Source organism: Heptranchias perlo, unplaced genomic scaffold (genome assembly GCF_035084215.1).
Source record: "Heptranchias perlo isolate sHepPer1 unplaced genomic scaffold, sHepPer1.hap1 HAP1_SCAFFOLD_415, whole genome shotgun sequence".
Taxonomy (NCBI): Eukaryota; Metazoa; Chordata; class Chondrichthyes; order Hexanchiformes; family Hexanchidae; genus Heptranchias; species Heptranchias perlo.
The window spans coordinates 186,344-207,767 of record NW_027139427.1 but is presented as its reverse complement, the minus strand read 5'-3'; the positions used below and the strand labels follow the sequence as shown (position 1 = coordinate 207,767).

General features: G+C 55.9%; 1 protein-coding gene across 1 annotated transcript; it reads left to right on the top strand.

Annotated features, from left to right (window-relative positions):
• The first annotated feature begins 1,870 nt into the window (after positions 1 to 1,870).
• LOC137312292 (sulfotransferase 1B1-like) lies at positions 1,871 to 20,754 on the top strand. Its single transcript, XM_067978888.1, has 8 exons — positions 1,871 to 2,300; position 3,200; positions 3,677 to 3,805; positions 13,685 to 13,782; positions 16,391 to 16,517; positions 16,960 to 17,054; positions 19,701 to 19,886; positions 20,088 to 20,754. Exons 1-8 carry the CDS (start codon positions 2,121 to 2,123, stop codon positions 20,193 to 20,195), a joined length of 924 nt encoding a protein of 307 aa, XP_067834989.1. The 5' UTR covers positions 1,871 to 2,120; the 3' UTR covers positions 20,196 to 20,754.
• The last annotated feature ends 670 nt before the right edge of the window (positions 20,755 to 21,424 follow it).

The window sequence follows — 21,424 nt, the reverse complement described above, 5'->3', positions numbered from 1 at the left end:
CTCGGCCCCGCCCGCCTCCCTCAGGTGCTTGCAGCGGATGGCGATCAGGGCCTGGAGCCGGCGGCCCGGCTCCGCCTCCTCCTCCTCCCCGGGCCTCAGCTCGGCCAGGCAGCGGGGCAGGGAGGCGCCGAGCTCCGCCTCAGCCGCCGCCGCCGCCGCCATTTTCCCCCCCCCTTTCAGCTCCTTCTTCTTCTTCCCCGCTCGTCCCTTTTAATCCGGGTCCCCCGCCGGGGATTCTGGGACTTGTAGTCCGCCCGTGACGTCACCTCCCGTCTAGCGGACGGCGGGCGGGCGGCCGGAAAACTACAACCGCGCCCGGCGTCCCTTGCGCGCTGCCCTCACCCGTGGGATCAGAGGGAGAGCGGGGAGGCCCGCGTCACAAACGGGGACGCGTCACCGCGCCGGGTGCCTCCTGGGAGTCGTAGTCCTCCCGTGACGTCACCTCCAGTCGAGCGGAGGGCGGGCGGGACGGTCGGAAAACTACAAGGGCGCCCGGCGTCCCCCTTGCGCGTGTGGGGGGGGCGGGGGGGGCGGACGTCACAAGCGGGGGTCCGCGTCAGTGCTTTCCCCCACCGCGCGGGGGGTGGGGGTGCTTGCTGGGAGTTGTAGTTCGCTTGTGACGTCACCTCCCGCTTGGCGGAGGGCGGGCGGTCGACCGGAAAACTACACCTGCGCGCGCCGCTCCTGAGGCGTGAGGGCTGAGAGGGGAGGGGGAGGGGTTCCCGCCCGACGTCACAATCGGGGCTTGGCTGACGCCGCCGGCCGGTCACGTCACTCCTCTCTCTCTCACACCCGCCCCCCTCGGACCTCTGGGAGTTGTAGTCCGCCGGTGACGTCATCTCCAGCCGAGCGGACGGCGGGCCGGCGACCGGAAAACTACACCTGCGCGCGCCGTTCTGTGGACCGGGGAAGGGGGGGTGGAGACGGGTGACGCCACAATCGGGGCACACGTCACTCGCCCCCCGCCCGCTGCACTGTGGGTCTTGTAGTCCCCGGGTGACGTCACCCTCCCTTCCAAGGGCCAAACTTGTCCCAATGGAGAAACCTGAGGATTGGGGCAATTTTTATTCATTTATTGATTATTTAAATTTGCAAAAGTTTAAATCCACCCTGAGTTTTCTTTTGGGGAAAATGTAGAAACTGTTTTAATTCCCCCCCCCCCACACCCCCTTTAAATTCCCCCCCCACACCCCCCTTTAAATTCCCCCACACCCCCTTTAAATTCCCCCCCCCCACACCCCCTTTAAATTCCCCCCCCCCCACACCCCCTTTAAATTCCCCCCCCCCACACCCCCTTTAAATCCCCCCCACTCCCCCTTTAAATTCCCCCTCCCCCCCCCACTCCCCCCTTTAAATTCCCCCTCCCCCCCCACTCCCCCCTTTTAAATTCCCCTCCCCACCCACTCCCCCCTTTAAATTCCCCCTCCCCCACCCACTCCCCCCTTTAAATTCCCCTCCCCCCCCCCTCCCCCCCCACTCCCCCCCCACTCCCCCCTTTAAATTCCCCTTCCCCCTCCCCCCCCACTCCCACCCACTCCCCCTTTAAATTCCCCCTCCCCCCACTCCCCCCTTTAAATTCCCCCTCCCCCCCACTCCCCCCTTTAAATTCCCCCTCCCCCCCACTCCCCCCTTTAAATTCCCCCTCCCCCCCACTCCCCCCTTTAAATTCCCCCTCCCACCCACTCCCCCCTTTAAATTCCCCTTCCCCCTCCCCCCTCCCCCTCCCCCCTCCCCCCCCACTCCCACCCACTCCCCCCTTTAAATTCCCACCCACTCCCCCCTCTCCCAACCTTTAAAGGTTGAGTGTGAGTGATTGAGAGAGAGAGAGAGAGTGAGTGAGTGAGTCAGTGAGTCAGTCAGTCAGTGTGATTGTTTGTCTGTGAGTGGTTGAGTGAGATTGTGTGTGAGTGATTGAGTGTGTGAGTGTGAGTGTGAGTCAGTATGGAGCGCCCTCAATCTGTCGCTCCCCCTCGACCCTCGAACTCACTACACCACCTCTTCCTCCCCGCCCTCGGGAACAGGCGATCTCAGTTGCCAAGTTCTGAAGTGCAAGTTTGCTCAGACTTGCCTTGTCTTGCCGTGTGGACTGTGCTGGGAGCAGATCAAAGTCCCGTCGGCACATGAACACCATGTCGAGCTGCGAGGAGGCAGCCCAGGACCCTCTGCCCGAGATCCGGAGGCCGAGGCTGGTCCCTTTACGAGGCGTTCCCCTCCCGGACATTTTCCTGCAGAACTGGGAAGCCGTGGAAAAATTCCGGGCAAAACCGACAGACTTGCTTATCGCCACCTACCCAAAGCAGGTAAGCTTTCCCTTCCCCCCCCCCCTCTAAGTCTCGGCATGATCTGCTGGCGTAAACGCCCGCCCCCCCCCCGCCTCCGATCCGTGAGCAGGAGAAGGCCGCTCGGCCCCTCGAGCCGCCATTCTATCACATCGTGGCCGGTCTGCACCTCATCTCCATTTCCCCGCTGTTGCTCCACGTCTACCGATCTCAGTCCAGAAAGCTCCCTCCGCGTCCGCGGCCTTTTTGAGGTGGTGGGGGGGTGGGTGCGAGAGGTCCCAGATTTCCCCTTTGTGTGGAGAAATGCTATGTGACTCCACCCCCCACCGTGAACGGCCTGGCTCTTAATTTTAAGGTGACGTCCGCCCCTCGTTCTGGCCTCCAGAGGAAACGGTTTCTCTCTCCATCGACCCCGTCAAATCCTTCAATCTTCTCAAACCCCTCGATTAGACCCCACCCCCTCCAACCGGGGCCCGAGACGTTTCTGGCGGACTCCCTCCTCCTGGTTTTTTGTTTATTGTTCGTTCGTGGGATGCGGGCGTCGCTGGCGAGGCCGGCATTTATTGCCCATCCCTAATCGCCCCTTGAGAAGGTGGTGGTGAGCCGCCTTCTTGAACCGCTGCAGTCCGTGTGGTGAAGGTTCTCCCACAGTGCTGTTAGGAAGGGAGTTCCAGGATTTGGACCCAGTGACGATGAAGGAACGGCCGATATATTTCCAAGTCGGGATGGTGTGTGACTCGGAGGGGAACGTGCAGGTGGTGTTGTTCCCATGTACCTGCTGCCCTTGTCCTTCTAGGTGGTAGAGGTCGCGGGTTTGGGAGGTGCTGTCGAAGAAGCCTTGGCGAGTTGCTGCAGTGCATCCTGTGGATGGTCCACACTGCAGCCACAGTGCGCCGGTGGTGAAGGGAGTGAATGTTTAGGGTGGTGGATGGGGTGCCAATCAAGCGGGCTGCTTTGTCCTGGATGGTGTCGAGCTTCTTGAGTATTGTTGGAGCTGCACTCATCCAGGCAAGTGGAGAGTATTCCATCACACTCCTGACTTGTGCCTTGTAGATGGTGGAAAGGCTTTGGGGAGTCAGGAGGTGAGTCACTCGCCGCAGAATACCCAGCCTCTGACCTGCTCTCGTAGCCACAGTATTTATGTGGCTGGTCCAGTTGAGTTTCTGGTCAATGGTGACCCCCAGGATGTTGATGGTGGGGGATTCGGCGATGGTAATGCCGTTGAATGTCAAGGGGAGGTGGTTAGACTCTCTCTTGTTGGAGATGGTCATTGCCTGGCACTTGTCTGGTGCGAATGTTACTTGCCACTTATGAGCCCAAGCCTGGATGTTGTCCAGGTCTTGCTGCATGCGGGCTCGGACTGACTCATTACCTCCATCTGGTTAATGCCCTCACAGGTACCACATGGATGCAGGAGATAGTCGACTTTATTCTGCACGATGGAGACCCTGTGAGATGCCGCCGGGCAGACATGCAGAGCAGGATCCCATTTCTGGAGTTTGCGTATTCAGGTCACGTGCCATCAGGTGAGAGGTCATGACCTGGAGCAGTTCGACAGTTTATCAGCGCAGGAGAGGACTCCCTCCCTCGGAGAGACCTGCAGATCTTGTCAGGAGGTCAGATGCAGAGTAAAGCTCCCTCGACACTGTCCCATCAAACACTCCCAGGGCAGGTACAGGGTTAGATACAGAGTAAAGCTCCCTCCACACTGTCCCATCAAACACTCCCAGGGCAGGTACAGGGTTAGATACAGAGTAAAGCTCCCTCTACACTGTCCCATCAAACACTCCCAGGGCAGGTACAGGGTTAGATACAGAGTAAAGCTCCCTCTACACTGTCCCATCAAACACTCCCAGGGCAGGTACAGGGTTAGATACAGAGTAAAGCTCCCTCTGCACTGTCCCGTCAAACACTCCCAGGTCAGGTACAGGGTTAGATACAGAGTAAAGCTCCCTCTACACTGTCCCATCAAACACTCCCAGGGCAGGTACAGGGTTAGAGACAGAGTAAAGCTCCCTCTACACTGTCCCATCAAACACTCCCAGGGTCAGGTACAGGGTTAGATACAGAGTAAAGCTCCCTCCACACTGTCCCATCAAACACTCCCAGGGTCAGGTACAGGGTTAGATACACAGTAAAGCTCCCTCTACACTGTCCCATCAAACACTCCCGGGGCAGGTACAGGGTTAGATACAGAGTAAAGCTCCCTCTACACTGTCCCGTCAAACACTCCCAGAGCAGGTACAGGGCTAGATACAGAGTAAAGCTCCCTCAACACTGTCCCGTCAAACACTCCCAGGGCAGGTACAGGGTTAGATACAGAGTAAAGCTCCCTCTACACTGTCCCGCCAAACACTCCCAGGGCAGATACAGGGTTAGATACAGAGTAAAGCTCCCTCTACACTGTCCCATCAAACACTCCCAGGGCAGGTACAGGGTTAGATACAGAGTAAAGCTCCCTCTACACTGTCCCGTCAAACACTCCCAGGGCAGGTACAGGGTTAGATACAGAGTAAAGCTCCCTCTACACTGTCCCGTCAAACACTCCCAGGGCAGGTACAGGGTTAGATACAGAGTAAAGCTCCCTCTACACTGTCCCGTCAAACACTCCCAGGGCAGGTACAGGGTTAGATACAGAGTAAAGCTCCCTCCACACTGTCCCATCAAACACTCCCAGGGCAGGTACAGGGTTAGATACAGAGTAAAGCTCCCTCCACACTGTCCCATCAAACACTCCCAGGGCAGGTACAGGGTTAGATACAGAGTAAAGCTCCCTCCACACTGTCCCATCAAACATTCCCAGGGCAGGTACAGGGTGAGATACAGAGTAAAGCTCCCTCTACACTGTCCCATCAAACACTCCCAGGGCAGGTACAGGATTAGATACAGAGTAAAGCTCCCTCGACACTGTCCCGTCAAACACTCCCAGGGCAGGTACAGGGTTAGATACAGAGTAAAGCTCCCTCAACACTGTCCCGTCAAACACTCCCAAGGCAGGGACAGGGTTAGATACAGAGTAAAGCTCCCTCTACACTGTCCCATCAAACACTCCCAGGGCAGGTACAGGGTTAGATACAGAGTAAAGCTCCCTCAACACTGACCCATCAAACACTCCCAGGGCAGGTACAGGGTTAGATACAGAGTAAAGCTCCCTCTACACTGTCCCATCAAACACTCCCAGGGCAGGTACAGGGTTAGATGCAGAGTAAAGCTCCCTCTACACTGTCCCGTCAAACACTCCCAGGGCAGGTACAGGGTTAGATACAGAGTAAAGCTCCCTCTACACTGTCCCATCAAACACTCCCAGGGCAGGTACAGGGTTAGATACAGAGTAAAGCTCCCTCTACACTGTCCCGTCAAACACTCCCAGGGCAGGTACAGGGTTAGATACAGAGTAAAGCTCCCTCTACACTGTCCCGTCAAACACTCCCAGGGCAGGTACAGGGTTAGATACAGAGTAAAGCTCCCTCCACACTGTCCCATCAAACACTCCCAGGGCAGGTACAGGGTTAGATACAGAGTAAAGCTCCCTCCACACTGTCCCATCAAACACTCCCAGGGCAGGTACAGGGTTAGATACAGAGTAAAGCTCCCTCCACACTGTCCCATCAAACACTCCCAGGGCAGGTACAGGGTTAGATACAGAGTAAAGCTCCCTCCACACTGTCCCATCAAACACTCCCAGGGCAGGTACAGGGTTAGATACAGAGTAAAGCTCCCTCTGCACTGTCCGATCAAACTCTCCCAGGGCAGGTACAGGGTTAGATACAGAGTAAAGCTCCCTCTACACTGTCCCGTCAAACACTCCCAGGGCAGGTATAGGGTTAGATACAGAGTAAAGCTCCCTCTACACTGTCCCGTCAAACACTCCCAGGGCAGGTACAGGGTTAGATACAGAGTAAAGCTCCCTCTACACTGTCCCGTCAAACACCCCCAGGGCAGGTACAGGGTTAGATACAGAGTAAAGCTCCCTCTACACTGTCCCGTCAAACACTCCCAGGGCAGGTACAGGGTTAGATACAGAGTAAAGCTCCCTCTACACTGTCCCATCAAACACTCCCAGGGCAGGTACAGGGTTAGATACAGAGTAAAGCACCCTCTACACTGTCCTGTCAAACACTCCCAGGGCAGGTACAGGGTTAGATACAGAGTAAAGCTCCCTCTACACTGTCCCGTCAAACACTCCCAGGGCAGGTACAGGGTTAGATACAGAGTAAAGCTCCCTCTACACTGTCCTGTCAAACACTCCCAGGGCAGGTACAGGGTTAGATACAGAGTAAAGCTCCCTCGACACTGTCCTGTCAAACACTCCCAGGGCAGGTACAGGGTTAGATACAGAGTAAAGCTCCCTCTACACTGTCCCGTCAAACACTCCCAGGGCAGGTACAGGGTTAGATACAGAGTAAAGCTCCCTCTACACTGTCCGATCAAACTCTCCCAGGGCAGGTACAGGGTTAGATACAGAGTAAAGCTCCCTCTACACTGTCCCGTCAAACACTCCCAGGGCAGGTACAGGGTTAGATACAGAGTAAAGCTCCCTCTACACTGTCCCGTCAAACACTCCCAGGGCAGGTACAGGGTTAGATACAGAGTAAAGCTCCCTCTACACTGTCCCGTCAAACACTCCCAGGGCAGGTACAGGGTTAGATACAGAGTAAAGCTCCCTCCACACTGTCCCATCAAACACTCCCAGGACAGGTACAGGGTTAGATACAGAGTAAAGCTCCCTCTGCACTGTCCCATCAAACACTCCCAGGGCAGGTACAGGGTTAGATGCAGAGTAAAGCTCCCTCTACACTGTCCCGTCAAACACTCCCAGGGCAGGTACAGGGTTGGATACAGAGTAAAGCTCCCTCTACACTGTCCCATCAAACACTCCCAGGGCAGGTACAGGGTTAGATACAGAGTAAAGCTCCCTCTACACTGTCCCGTCAAACACTCCCAGGGCAGGTACAGGGTTAGATACAGAGTAAAGCTCCCTCTACACTGTCCCGTCAAACACTCCCAGGGCAGGTACAGGGTTAGATACAGAGTAAAGGTCCCTCTACACTGTCCCGTCAAACACTCCCAGGGCAGGTACAGGGTTAGATACAGAGTAAAGCTCCCTCCACACTGTCCCATCAAACACTCCCAGGGCAGGTACAGGGTTAGATGCAGAGTAAAGCTCCCTCTACACTGTCCCATCAAACACTCCCAGGGCAGGTACAGGGTTAGATACAGAGTAAAGCTCCCTCTACACTGTCCCGTCAAACACTCCCAGGGCAGGTACAGGGTTAGATACAGAGTAAAGCTCCCTCCACACTGTCCGATCAAACTCACCCAGGGCAGGTACAGGGTTAGATACAGAGTAAAGCTCCCTCTACACTGTCCCATCAAACACTCCCAGGGCAGGTACAGGGCTAGATACAGAGTAAAGCTCCCTCAACACTGTCCCGTCAAACACTCCCAGGGCAGGTACAGGGTTGGATACAGAGTAAAGCTCCCTCTACACTGTCCCGCCAAACACTCCCAGGGCAGATACAGGGTTAGATACAGAGTAAAGCTCCCTCTACACTGTCCCATCAAACACTCCCAGGGCAGGTACAGGGTTAGATACAGAGTAAAGCTCCCTCTACACTGTCCCGTCAAACACTCCCAGGGCAGGTACAGGGTTAGATACAGAGTCAAGCTCCCTCTACACTGTCCCATCAAACACTCCCAGGGCAGGTACAGGGTTAGATACAGAGTAAAGCTCCCTCTGCACTGTCCTGTCAAACACTCCCAGGGCAGGTACAGGGTTAGATACAGAGTAAAGCTCCCTCTACACTGTCCCGTCAAACACTCCCAGGGCAGGTACAGGGTTAGATACAGAGTAAAGCTCCCTCTACACTGTCCTGTCAAACACTCCCAGGGCAGGTACAGGGTTAGATACAGAGTAAAGCTCCCTCTACACTGTCCCGTCAAACACTCCCAGGGCAGGTACAGGGTTAGATACAGACTAAAGCTCCCTCTACACTGTCCGATCAAACTCTCCCAGGGCAGGTACAGGGTTAGATACAGAGTAAAGCTCCCTCTACACTGTCCCGTCAAACACTCCCAGGGCAGGTACAGGGTTAGATACAGAGTAAAGCTCCCTCTACACTGTCCCGTCAAACACTCCCAGGGCAGGTACAGGGTTAGATACAGAGTAAAGCTCCCTCCACACTGTCCCATCAAACACTCCCAGGGCAGGTACAGGGTTAGATACAGAGTAAAGCTCCCTCCACACTGTCCCATCAAACATTCCCAGGGCAGGTACAGGGTGAGATACAGAGTAAAGCTCCCTCTACACTGTCCCATCAAACACTCCCAGGGCAGGTACAGGATTAGATACAGAGTAAAGCTCCCTCGACACTGTCCCGTCAAACACTCCCAGGGCAGGTACAGGGTTAGATACAGAGTAAAGCTCCCTCAACACTGTCCCGTCAAACACTCCCAAGGCAGGGACAGGGTTAGATACAGAGTAAAGCTCCCTCAACACTGACCCATCAAACACTCCCAGGGCAGGTACAGGGTTAGATACAGAGTAAAGCTCCCTCTACACTGTCCCATCAAACACTCCCAGGGCAGGTACAGGGTTAGATGCAGAGTAAAGCTCCCTCTACACTGTCCCGTCAAACACTCCCAGGGCAGGTACAGGGTTAGATACAGAGTAAAGCTCCCTCTACACTGTCCCATCAAACACTCCCAGGGCAGGTACAGGGTTAGATACAGAGTAAAGCTCCCTCTACACTGTCCCGTCAAACACTCCCAGGGCAGGTACAGGGTTAGATACAGAGTAAAGCTCCCTCTACACTGTCCCGTCAAACACTCCCAGGGCAGGTACAGGGTTAGATACAGAGTAAAGCTCCCTCCACACTGTCCCATCAAACACTCCCAGGGCAGGTACAGGGTTAGATACAGAGTAAAGCTCCCTCCACACTGTCCCATCAAACACTCCCAGGGCAGGTACAGGGTTAGATACAGAGTAAAGCTCCTTCTACACTGTCCCGTCAAACACTCCCAGGGTCAGGTACAGGGTTAGATACAGAGTAAAGCTCCCTCTACACTGTCCCGTCAAACACTCCCAGGGTCAGGTACAGGGTTAGATACAGAGTAAAGCTCCTTCTACACTGTCCAGTCAAACACTCCCAGGGCAGGTACAGGGTTAGATACAGAGTAAAGCTCCCTCCACACTGTCCCATCAAACACTCCCAGGGCAGGTACAGGGTTAGATACAGAGTAAAGCTCCCTCCACACTGTCCCATCAAACACTCCCAGGGCAGGTACAGGGTTAGATACAGAGTAAAGCTCCCTCTGCACTGTCCGATCAAACTCTCCCAGGGCAGGTACAGGGTTAGATACAGAGTAAAGCTCCCTCTACACTGTCCCGTCAAACACTCCCAGGGCAGGTATAGGGTTAGATACAGAGTAAAGCTCCCTCTACACTGTCCCGTCAAACACTCCCAGGGCAGGTACAGGGTTAGATACAGAGTAAAGCTCCCTCTACACTGTCCCGTCAAACACCCCCAGGGCAGGTACAGGGTTAGATACAGAGTAAAGCTCCCTCTACACTGTCCCGTCAAACACTCCCAGGGCAGGTACAGGGTTAGATACAGAGTAAAGCTCCCTCTACACTGTCCCATCAAACACTCCCAGGGCAGGTACAGGGTTAGATACAGAGTAAAGCACCCTCTACACTGTCCTGTCAAACACTCCCAGGGCAGGTACAGGGTTAGATACAGAGTAAAGCTCCCTCTACACTGTCCCGTCAAACACTCCCAGGGCAGGTACTGGGTTAGATACAGAGTAAAGCTCCCTCTACACTGTCCTGTCAAACACTCCCAGGGCAGGTACAGGGTTAGATACAGAGTAAAGCTCCCTCGACACTGTCCTGTCAAACACTCCCAGGGCAGGTGCAGGGTTAGATACAGAGTAAAGCTCCCTCTACACTGTCCCGTCAAACACTCCCAGGGCAGGTACAGGGTTAGATACAGAGTAAAGCTCCCTCTACACTGTCCGATCAAACTCTCCCAGGGCAGGTACAGGGTTAGATACAGAGTAAAGCTCCCTCTACACTGTCCCGTCAAACACTCCCAGGGCAGGTACAGGGTTAGATACAGAGTAAAGCTCCCTCTACACTGTCCCGTCAAACACTCCCAGGGCAGGTACAGGGTTAGATACAGAGTAAAGCTCCCTCTACACTGTCCCGTCAAACACTCCCAGGGCAGGTACAGGGTTAGATACAGAGTAAAGCTCCCTCCACACTGTCCCATCAAACACTCCCAGGACAGGTACAGGGTTAGATACAGAGTAAAGCTCCCTCTACACTGTCCCATCAAACACTCCCAGGGCAGGTACAGGGTTAGATGCAGAGTAAAGCTCCCTCTACACTGTCCCGTCAAACACTCCCAGGGCAGGTACAGGGTTGGATACAGAGTAAAGCTCCCTCTACACTGTCCCATCAAACACTCCCAGGGCAGGTACAGGGTTAGATACAGAGTAAAGCTCCCTCTACACTGTCCCGTCAAACACTCCCAGGGCAGGTACAGGGTTAGATACAGAGTAAAGCTCCCTCTACACTGTCCCGTCAAACACTCCCAGGGCAGGTACAGGGTTAGATACAGAGTAAAGCTCCCTCCACACTGTCCCATCAAACACTCCCAGGGCAGGTACAGGGTTAGATGCAGAGTAAAGCTCCCTCTTCACTGTCCCGTCAAACACTCCCAGGGCAGGTACAGGGTTAGATACAGAGTAAAGCTCCCTCTACACTGTCCCGTCAAACACTCCCAGGGCAGGTACAGGGTTAGATACAGAGTAAAGCTCCCTCTACACTGTCCCGTCAAACACTCCCAGGGCAGGTACAGGGTTAGATACAGAGTAAAGCTCCCTCTACACTGTCCCGTCAAACACTCCCAGGGCAGGTACAGGGTTAGATACAGAGTAAAGCTCCCTCGACACTGTCCCATCAAACACTCCCAGGGCAGGTACAGGGTTAGATACAGAGTAAAGTTCCCTCTACACTGTCCTGTCAAACACTCCCAGGGCAGGTACAGGGTTAGATACAGAGTAAAGCTCCCTCTACACTGTCCCGTCAAACACTCCCAGGGCAGGTACAGGGTTAGATACAGAGTAAAGCTCCCTCTACACTGTCCTGTCAAACACTCCCAGGGCAGGTACAGGGTTAGATACAGAGTAAAGCTCCCTCTACACTGTCCTGTCAAACACTCCCAGGGCAGGTACAGGGTTAGATACAGAGTAAAGCTCCCTCTACACTGTCCCGTCAAACACTCCCAGGGCAGGTACAGGGTTAGATACAGAGTAAAGCTCCCTCTACCCTGTCCGATCAAACTCTCCCAGGGCAGGTACAGGGTTAGATACAGAGTAAAGCTCCCTCTACACTGTCCCGTCAAACACTCCCAGGGCAGGTACAGGGTTAGATACAGAGTAAAGCTCCCTCTACACTGTCCCGTCAAACACTCCCAGGGCAGGTACAGGGTTAGATACAGAGTAAAGGTCCCTCTACACTGTCCCGTCAAACACTCCCAGGGCAGGTACAGGGTTAGATACAGAGTAAAGCTCCCTCCACACTGTCTCATCAAACACTCCCAGGGCAGGTACAGGGTTAGATACAGAGTAAAGCTCCCTCCACACTGTCCCACCAAACACTCCCAGGGCAGGTGCAGGGTTAGATACAGAGTAAAGCTCCCTCCACACTGTCCCATCAAACATTCCCAGGGCAGGTACAGGCTGAGATACAGAGTAAAGCTCCCTCTACACTGTCCCGTCAAACACTCCCAGGGCAGGTACAGGGTTCGATACAGAGTAAAGCTCCCTCTACACTGTCCCATCAAACACTCCCAGGGCAGGTACAGGGTTAGATACAGAGTAAAGCTCCCTCTTCACTGTCCCGTCAAACACTCCCAAGGCAGGTACAGGGTTAGATACAGAGTAAAGCTCCCTCAACACTGACCCATCAAACACTCCCAGGGCAGGTACAGGGTTAGATACAGAGTAAAGCTCCCTCTACACTGTCCCATCAAACACTCCCAGGGCAGGTACAGGGTTAGATGCAGAGTAAAGCTCCCTCTACACTGTCCCGTCAAACACTCCCAGGGCAGGTACAGGGTTAGATACAGAGTAAAGCTCCCTCTACACTGTCCCATCAAACACTCCCAGGGCAGGTACAGGGTTAGATACAGAGTAAAGCTCCCTCGACACTGTCCCGTCAAACACTCCCAGGGCAGGTACAGGGTTAGATACAGAGTAAAGCTCCCTCTACACTGTCCCGTCAAACACTCCCAGGGCAGGTGCAGGGTTGGATACAGAGTAAAGGTCCCTCTACACTGTCCCGTCAAACACTCCCAGGGCAGGTACAGGGTTAGATACAGAGTAAAGCTCCCTCCACACTGTCCCGTCAAACACTCCCAAGGCAGGTACAGGGTTAGATACAGAGTAAAGCTCCCTCTACACTGTCCCGTCAAACACTCCCAGGGTCAGGTACAGGGTTAGATACAGAGTAAAGCTCCCTCTACACTGTCCGATCAAACACTCCCAGGGCAGGTACAGGGTTCGATACAGAGTAAAGCTCCCTCTACACTGTCCCATCAAACACTCCCAGGGGCAGGAACAGAACTGAGGGAGCGCCGCACTGTCGGAGGGTCGGTACTGAGGGAGCGCCGCACTGTCGGAGGGTCAGTACTGAGGGAGCGCCGCACTGTCGGAGGGTCAGTACTGAGGGAGCGCCGCACTGTCGGAGGGTCAGTACTGAGGGAGCGCCGCACTGTCGGAGGGTCAGTACTGAGGGAGCGCCGCACTGTCGGAGGGTCAGTACTGAGGGAGCGCCGCACTGTCGGAGGGTCGGTACTGAGGGAGCGCTGCACTGTCGGAGGGTCAGTACTGAGGGAGCGCCGCACTGTCGGAGGGTCGGTACTGAGGGAGCGCCGCACTGTCGGAGGGTCAGTACTGAGGGAGTGCCGCACTGTCGGAGGTGCCGTCTTTCGGATGAGACGTTAAATCGAGGGCCCCGACTGCCCCTCTCAGGTGGACGTAAAATCCCACGGCCACTATTGGAAGAAGAGCAGGGGGGAGTTCTCCCCGGGGTCCTGGGGCCGATATTTATCCCTCGACCAAAGGCACGTGTACTGATGGCGGCCGTGATTTTGGTTTTCATTCTTGTTCCATCCCCGCAACGGTCAGCGCAGTTCAAAAATAATTTATCACAGGTGAGACACCATGAGTTGGGGGAGGCACAGGGACAGGAGGAGGCCATTCAGCCCCTCGAGCTTGTTCCCCATTCTATCAGATCGTGGCTGATTCTGTATCTCAACTGTATTTACCTGCCTTTGCTTTATATCCCTCGACGCCCAACAATAATCTTGTCGTATCTGGGCCTTGTGTTCCTTCAGGATTGGACCTCCTTGCCAAACTGGCATCTCCAAGAGTAATCAAAACACATCTCCCCTTTCAACTCCTTCCCAAGTCATTTTTGGAACAGAAATGCAAGGTATGGGTCACTTCTGTCTGGGACTGTACGGCCCCGTGTGTGTCTCAGTGTCAGCTCCTGTACATTGTACAGTACACAGCGGGTAAAAGGGAACGATTCACTCCTGTCTGGGACTGTACGGCCCGTGTGTGTCTCAGTGTCAGCTCCTGTACATTGTACAGTACACAGTGGGTAAAAGGGAACGATTCACTCCTGTCTGGGACTGTACGGCCCCGTGTGTGTCTCAGTGTCAGCTCCTGTACATTGTACAGTACACAGTGGGTAAAAGGGAACGATTCACTCCTGTCTGGTACTGTACGGCCCCGTGTGTGTCTCAGTGTCAGCTCCTGTACATTGTACAGTACACAGTGGGTAAAAGGGAACGATTCACTCCTGTCTGGGACTGTACGGCCCCGTGTGTGTCTCAGTGTCAGCTCCTGTACATTGTACAGTGGGTAAAAGGGAACGATTCACTCCTGTCTGGGACTGTACGGCCCCGTGTGTGTCTCAGTGTCAGCTCCTGTACATTGTACAGTACACAGTGGGTAAAAGGGAACGATTCACTCCTGTCTGGGACTGTACGGCCCCGTGTGTGTCTCAGTGTCAGCTCCTGTACATTGTACAGTACACAGTGGGTAAAATGGAACGATTCACTCCTGTCTGGGACTGTACGGCCCCGTGTGTGTCTCAGTGTCAGCTCCTGTACATTGTACAGTACACAGTGGGTAAAAGGGAACGATTCACTCCTGTCTGGGACTGTACGGCCCGTGTGTGTCTCAGTGTCAGCTCCTGTACATTGTACAGTACACAGTGGGTAAAAGGGAACGATTCACTTCTGTCTGGTACTGTACGGCCCAGTGTGTGTCTCAGTGTCAGCTCCTGTACATTGTACAGTACACAGTGGGTAAAAGGGAACGATTCACTCCTGTCTGGGACTGTACGGCCCCGTGTGTGTCTCAGTGTCAGCTCCTGTACATTGTACAGTACACAGTGGGTAAAAGGGAACGATTCACTCCTGTCTGGGACTGTACGGCCCCGTGTGTGTCTCAGTGTCAGCTCCTGTACATTGTACAGTACACAGTGGGTAAAAGGGAACGATTCACTCCTGTCTGGTACTGTACGGCCCCGTGTGTGTCTCAGTGTCAGCTCCTGTACATTGTACAGTACACAGTGGGTAAAAGGGAACGATTCACTCCTGTCTGGGACTGTACGGCCCCGTGTGTGTCTCAGTGTCAGCTCCTGTACATTGTACAGTACACAGTGGGTAAAAGGGAACGATTCACTTCTGTCTGGGACTGTACAGCCCCGTGTGTGTCTCAGTGTCAGCTCCTGTACATTGTACAGTACACAGTGGGTAAAAGGGAACGATTCACTCCTGTCTGGGACTGTACGGCCCTGTGTGTGTCTCAGTGTCAGCTCCTGTACATTGTACAGTACACAGTGGGTAAAAGGGAACGATTCACTCCTGTCTGGGACTGTACGGCCCCGTGTGTGTCTCAGTGTCAGCTCCTGTACATTGTACAGTACACAGTGGGTAAAAGGGAACGATTCACTCCTGTCTGGGACTGTACGGCCCCGTGTGTGTCTCAGTGTCAGCTCCTGTACATTGTACAGTACACAGTGGGTAAAAGGGAACGATTCACTCCTGTCTGGGACTGTACGGCCCCGTGTGTGTCTCAGTGTCAGCTCCTGTACATTGTACAGTACACAGCGGGTAAAAGGGAACGATTCACTCCTGTCTGGGACTGTACGGCCCCGTGTGTGTCTCAGTGCCTCCTGTACATTGTACAGTACACAGTGGGTAAAAGGGAACGATTCACTCCTGTCTGGGACTGTACGGCCCCGTGTGTGTCTCAGTGTCAGCTCCTGTACATTGTACAGTACACAGTGGGTAAAAGGGAACGATTCTCGCTTAGTGTCTATTCCAATATCCCAATGCTCTCCCACCTCGCAGCCTCCGTAGCCATCAACTCATCTGCTGCCCCCCCCGTATCCTGACTCGCACCGAGTCCCGTTCACCCATCACCCCCTCTCCCTGTGCTCGCTGGACCGACACTGGCTCCCTGTCCGGGGAACGCCTCGATTTTAAAATCCTCCATCCTCGTGTTCAAATCCCCTCCATGGCCCCTCGCCCCTCCCCTCCCGATCTCTGTAACCTCCTCCAGCCCCCTACAACCCTCCCAGATCTCTGCGCTCCTCCAATTCTGGCCTCTTGTCCGTCTCCCCGATTCCCATCGCCCCGCCATTGGCGACCGTGCCTTCAGACGCCCGGGCCCTGAGCTCTGGAATTCATTCCCTCTCTCCTTCTCTCTCTCTCCCTTCCCCCCTCCCTCTCTCTCCTCCTTTAAGACGCTCCTTAAAACCTCCCTCTTTGACCGAGCTTCTGGTCGCCCGTCCTTACGGGGCCCGGGGGTCGAATTATTGTCTGATTCAGGCTCCTGAGAGGCGCCTCGGGGACGTTTCACCACATTAAAGTCGCTACGTAAATGCAGGTTCTCGCAGTGTGCTGCTGACCCTCTCAGTCGTTTCGAAGCCCGACCTCTCACGGAGCTGTTGTTTGCATTTTGGCGGTCGGGTGTGGGATGAGCAATCGGACTAACCCGTTTCTTGTTTGACCCTCCCTCTCCAGATGATCTACTGCGCCAGAAATGGCAAAGACAACCTGGTGTCTTTCTATCATTTTGATTTAATGAACAAGCTCCAGCCCGACCCGGGCAGCTGGGAGGGATATTTCCAGAGGTATCTCCATGGCAACGGTACGAGCTCAGTGACACGTCAGAAAGAAGGGGCTTTAACATGTACGCCTGGCCGCCCGTCGCGCTGGCTGCGTCCCTGCCGCGCTGGCCGCGTTGCCCGCCGCGCTGGCCGCGTTGCCCGCCGCGCTGGCCGCGTTGCCCGCCGCGCTGGCCGCGTTGCCCGCCGCGCTGGCCGCGTTGCCCGCCGCGCTGGCCGCGTTGCCCGCCGCGCTGGCCGCGTTGCCTGCCGCGCTGTCTGCGTCCCTGCCGCGCATCTGTGTATGTCACAATATCTGTGTACCTGTGAGGTACCTGCGTACTTGTGATGTATCTGTACCTGTGAGGTGCCTGCGTACCTGTGATATACTTGTATACCTGTGCGGTACCTGCGTACCCGTGATGTACCCGCGTACCTGTGTATGTTGATGTGACTCACTGGTATCTCTTGCTTTCCCTGCTCCAGTCAGTTACGGACTCTGGCACGACCATGTTAAAGGCTGGTGGGAGAGCAAAGAAAGATTTCCAATTCTCTACATTTTCTACGAAGACATGAAAGAGGTATTTTCAGATCTGGTGATTCTGTCCCTCGTTCTCAGACTCTCCGATTTCGAGCCAGGGACTATTTCAGGTCAGGGGTTCGGGAGGGTGGGATTAGACTGGGTGGGATATTAAAGGGGACGGGGAGTGAGGGGGAGAGTGGGATTAGACCGGGTGGGATATTGAAGGGGACGAGGAGTGAGGGGGATTAGACTGGGTGGGATATTGAAGGGGACGAGGAGTGAGGGGGAGAGTGGGATTAGACTGGGTGGGATATTAAAGGGGACGGGGAGTGAGGGGGATTAGACTGGGTGGGATATTGAAGGGGACGAGGAGTGAGGGGGAGAGTGGGATTAGACTGGGTGGGATATTAAAGGGGACGAGGAGTGAGGGGGAGAGTGGGATTAGACTGGGTGGGATATTAAAGGGGACGGGGAGTGAGGGGGAGAGTGGGATTAGACTGGGTGGGATATTAAAGGGGACGGGGAGTGAGGGGGAGAGTGGGATTAGACTGGGTGGGATATTAAAGGGGACGGGGAGTGAGGGGAGAGTGGGATTAGACTGGGTGGGATATTAAAGGGTACGGGGAGTGAGGGGGATTAGACTGGGTGGGATATTTACGGAGACGGGGGGAGAGTGGGATCAGACTGGGTGGGATATTTACGGAGACGGGGGGAGTGGGATCAGACAGGGTGGGATATTTACAGAGACGGGGAGAGTGGGATCAGACAGGGTGGGATATTTACGGAGACGGGGGGAGTGGGATCAGACAGGGTGGGATATTTACGGAGACGGGGGGAGTGGGATCAGACAGGGTGGGATATTTACAGAGACGGGGAGAGTGGGATCAGACAGGGTGGGATATTTACAGAGACGGGGAGAGTGGGATCAGACAGGGTGGGATATTTACAGAGACGGGGGGAGTGGGATCAGACAGGGTGGGATATTTACGGGGACGGGGAGAGTGGGATCAGACAGGGTGGGATATTTACAGAGACGGGGAGAGTGGGATCAGACAGGGTGGGATATTTACAGAGACGGGGGGAGTGGGATCAGACAGGGTGGGATATTTACGGGGACGGGGAGAGTGGGATCAGACAGGGTGGGATATTTACAGAGACGGGGAGAGTGGGATCAGACAGGGTGGGATATTTACAGAGACGGGGGGAGTGGGATCAGACTGGGTGGGATATTTACAGAGACGGGGGGAGTGGGATCAGACAGGGTGGGATATTTACAGAGACGGGGGGAGTGGGATCAGACAGGGTGGGATATTTACGGAGACGGGGGGAGTGGGATCAGACAGGGTGGGATATTTACGGAGACGGGGGGAGTGGGATCAGACAGGGTGGGATATTTACAGAGACGGGGGGAGTGGGATCAGACAGGGTGGGATATTTACAGAGACGGGGAGAGTGGGATCAGACAGGGTGGGATATTTATGGGGACGAGGGAGAGTGGGATCAGACAGGGTGGGATATTTACAGAGACGGGGGGAGTGGGATCAGACAGGGTGGGATATTTACAGAGACGGGGGGAGTGGGATCAGACAGGGTGGGATATTTACAGAGACGGGGGGAGTGGGATCAGACAGGGTGGGATATTTACAGAGACGGGGGGAGTGGGATCAGACAGGGTGGGACATTTACAGAGACGGGGAGAGTGGGATCAGACAGGGTGGGATATTTACGGGGACGGGGAGAGTGGGATCAGACAGGGTGGGATATTTACAGAGACGGGGGGAGTGGGATCAGACTGGGTGGGATATTTACGGGGACGGGGAGAGTGGGATCAGACTGGGTGGGATATTTACGGAGACGGGGGGAGTGGGATCAGACAGGGTGGGATATTTACGGAGACGGGGGGAGTGGGATCAGACAGGGTGGGATATTTATGGGGACGAGGGGAGTGGGATCAGACAGGGTGGGATATTTACGGAGACGGGCGGAGTGGGATCAGACAGGGTGGGATATTTACGGAGACGGGCGGAGTGGGATCAGACAGGGTGGGATATTTACGGAGACGGGGGGAGTGGGATCAGACTGGGTGGGATATTTACAGAGACGGGGAGAGTGGGATCAGACAGGGTGGGATATTTACGGAGACGGGGAGAGTGGGATCAGACAGGGTGGGATATTTACAGAGACGGGGGGAGTGGGATCAGACAGGGTGGGATATTTACAGAGACGGGGGGAGTGGGATCAGACAGGGTGGGATATTTACAGAGACGGGGGGAGTGGGATCAGACAGGGTGGGATATTTACAGAGACGGGGGGAGTGGGATCAGACAGGGTGGGATATTTACGGGGACGGGGGGAGTGGGATCAGACTGGGTGGGATATTTACGGAGACGGGGAGAGTGGGATCAGACTGGGTGGGATATTTACAGAGACGGGGGGAGTGGGATCAGACAGGGTGGGATATTTACAGAGACGGGGGGAGTGGGATCAGACAGGGTGGGATATTTACAGAGACGGGGGGAGTGGGATCAGACAGGGTGGGATATTTACGGGGACGAGGGAGAGTGGGATCAGACAGGGTGGGATATTTACAGAGACGGGGGGAGTGGGATCAGACTGGGTGGGATATTTACAGAGACGGGGAGAGTGGGATCAGACAGGGTGGGATCCTTCAGTTATTAAACCTCTCGCCCCCCTCTCCCTGCAGGATCCAAGGCGTGAGATCCTGAAGGTGATGACCTTCCTGCGAAAGGAGCTCCCGGACGCAGCGGTCGATAACATCGTCCACCACACCTCCTTCCAGTCGATGAAGGGGAACCCCATGAGCAACTACTCCACCGTCCCGGCCAACATCTTCGACACGAGCGTCTCTTCTTTCATGAGGAAAGGTGAGGTTACAGTTGACCGCACGGAGCTCGAGAGGCTGAGCCCCCCAACATCGGGGGGGTGGGGGGGGGGGGAGGATGTGGGCGGGGGGGGCTGAAATGAGCTCAACTCGTCACTAGGCCCGGAACGGAGCCTGGGCCTGGATTTGAGTAAGTCCCCGAGGAGGCTCGCTCTGACTAACCCGCTTGCCCGTCTCCCGCCAGGTGAGGTGGGCGACTGGAAGAACTACTTCACCGTGGCGCAGGACGAGGCCTTCGAGGACGATTACCAGCGGAGGACGAGGGGCTCGGCGTTGAGATTCCGCACGGTGCTTTGAGAGGCGCCCGCCGCCCCCACCCCATCCCTCGGCCTTCTCCCCCCCCCCCGCCCCACCGTCCGGTCCCACAATCGCACCTGAGACGGGAGGAGGAGGCCACTCGGCCCGTCGCGCCCATGCCGGCCCTTTCAAAAGGCAACCCCACTCCGAGGAGAGGGCCTCTCGCGACCGCAGGTCAGCCCTCGCGCCCCGAAGCTTTTGACGGCCGGTGCAGAATTGTCCGAGGGGCGGGCACTGTTGGAATTTGGGAAACGCGGCAGCCGATTTTCGCACAGCAGGATCCCACAAACAGCAGTGTGAGAATGACCCGGATCATCTGTTTTTTTTTTAGTGATGTTGGTCGAGGGATAAATATCGGCCCCAGGACCCCGGGGAGAACTCCCCCCTGCTCTTCTTCCAATAGTGGCCGTGGGATCTTTTACACCCACCTGAGAGGGCAGACGGGGCCCTCGGTTTAACGTTTCATCCGAGAGATGGCACCTCCGACAGTGCGGCGCTCCCTCAGTACTGACCCTCCGACAGTGCGGCGCTCCCTCAGTACTGACCCTCCGACAGTGCGGCGCTCCCTCAGTACTGACCCTCCGACAGTGCGGCGCTCCCTCAGTACTGACCCTCCGACAGTGCGGCGCTCCCTCAGTACTGACCCTCCGACAGTGCGGCGCTCCCTCAGTACCGACCCTCCGACAGTGCGGCGCTCCCTCAGTACTGACCCTCCGACAGTGCGGCGCTCCCTCAGTACTGACCCTCCGACAGTGCGGTGCTCCCTCAGTACCGACCCTCCGACAGTGCGGCGCTCCCTCAGTGCCGACCCTCCGACATTGCGGCGCTCCCTCAGCGCCGACCCTCCGACAGTGCGGCGCTCCCTCAGTACTGACCCTCCGACAGTGCGGCGCTCCCTCAGTACCGACCCTCCGACAGTGCGGCGCTCCCTCAGTGCCGACCCTCCGACAGTGCGGCGCTCCCTCAGTACCGACCCTCCGACAGTGCGGCGCTCCCTCAGTACCGACCCTCCGACAGTGCGGCGCTCCCTCAGTACGGACCCTCTGACAGTGCGGCGCTCCCTCAGTACCGACCCTCCGACAGTGCGGCGCTCCCTCAGTACGGACCCTCTGACAGTGCGGCGCTCCCTCAGCACTGACCCTCCGACAGCGCGGCGCTCCCTCAGCACTGACCCTCCGACAGCGCGGCGCTCCCTCAGCACTGACCCTCCGACAGTGCGGCGCTCCCTC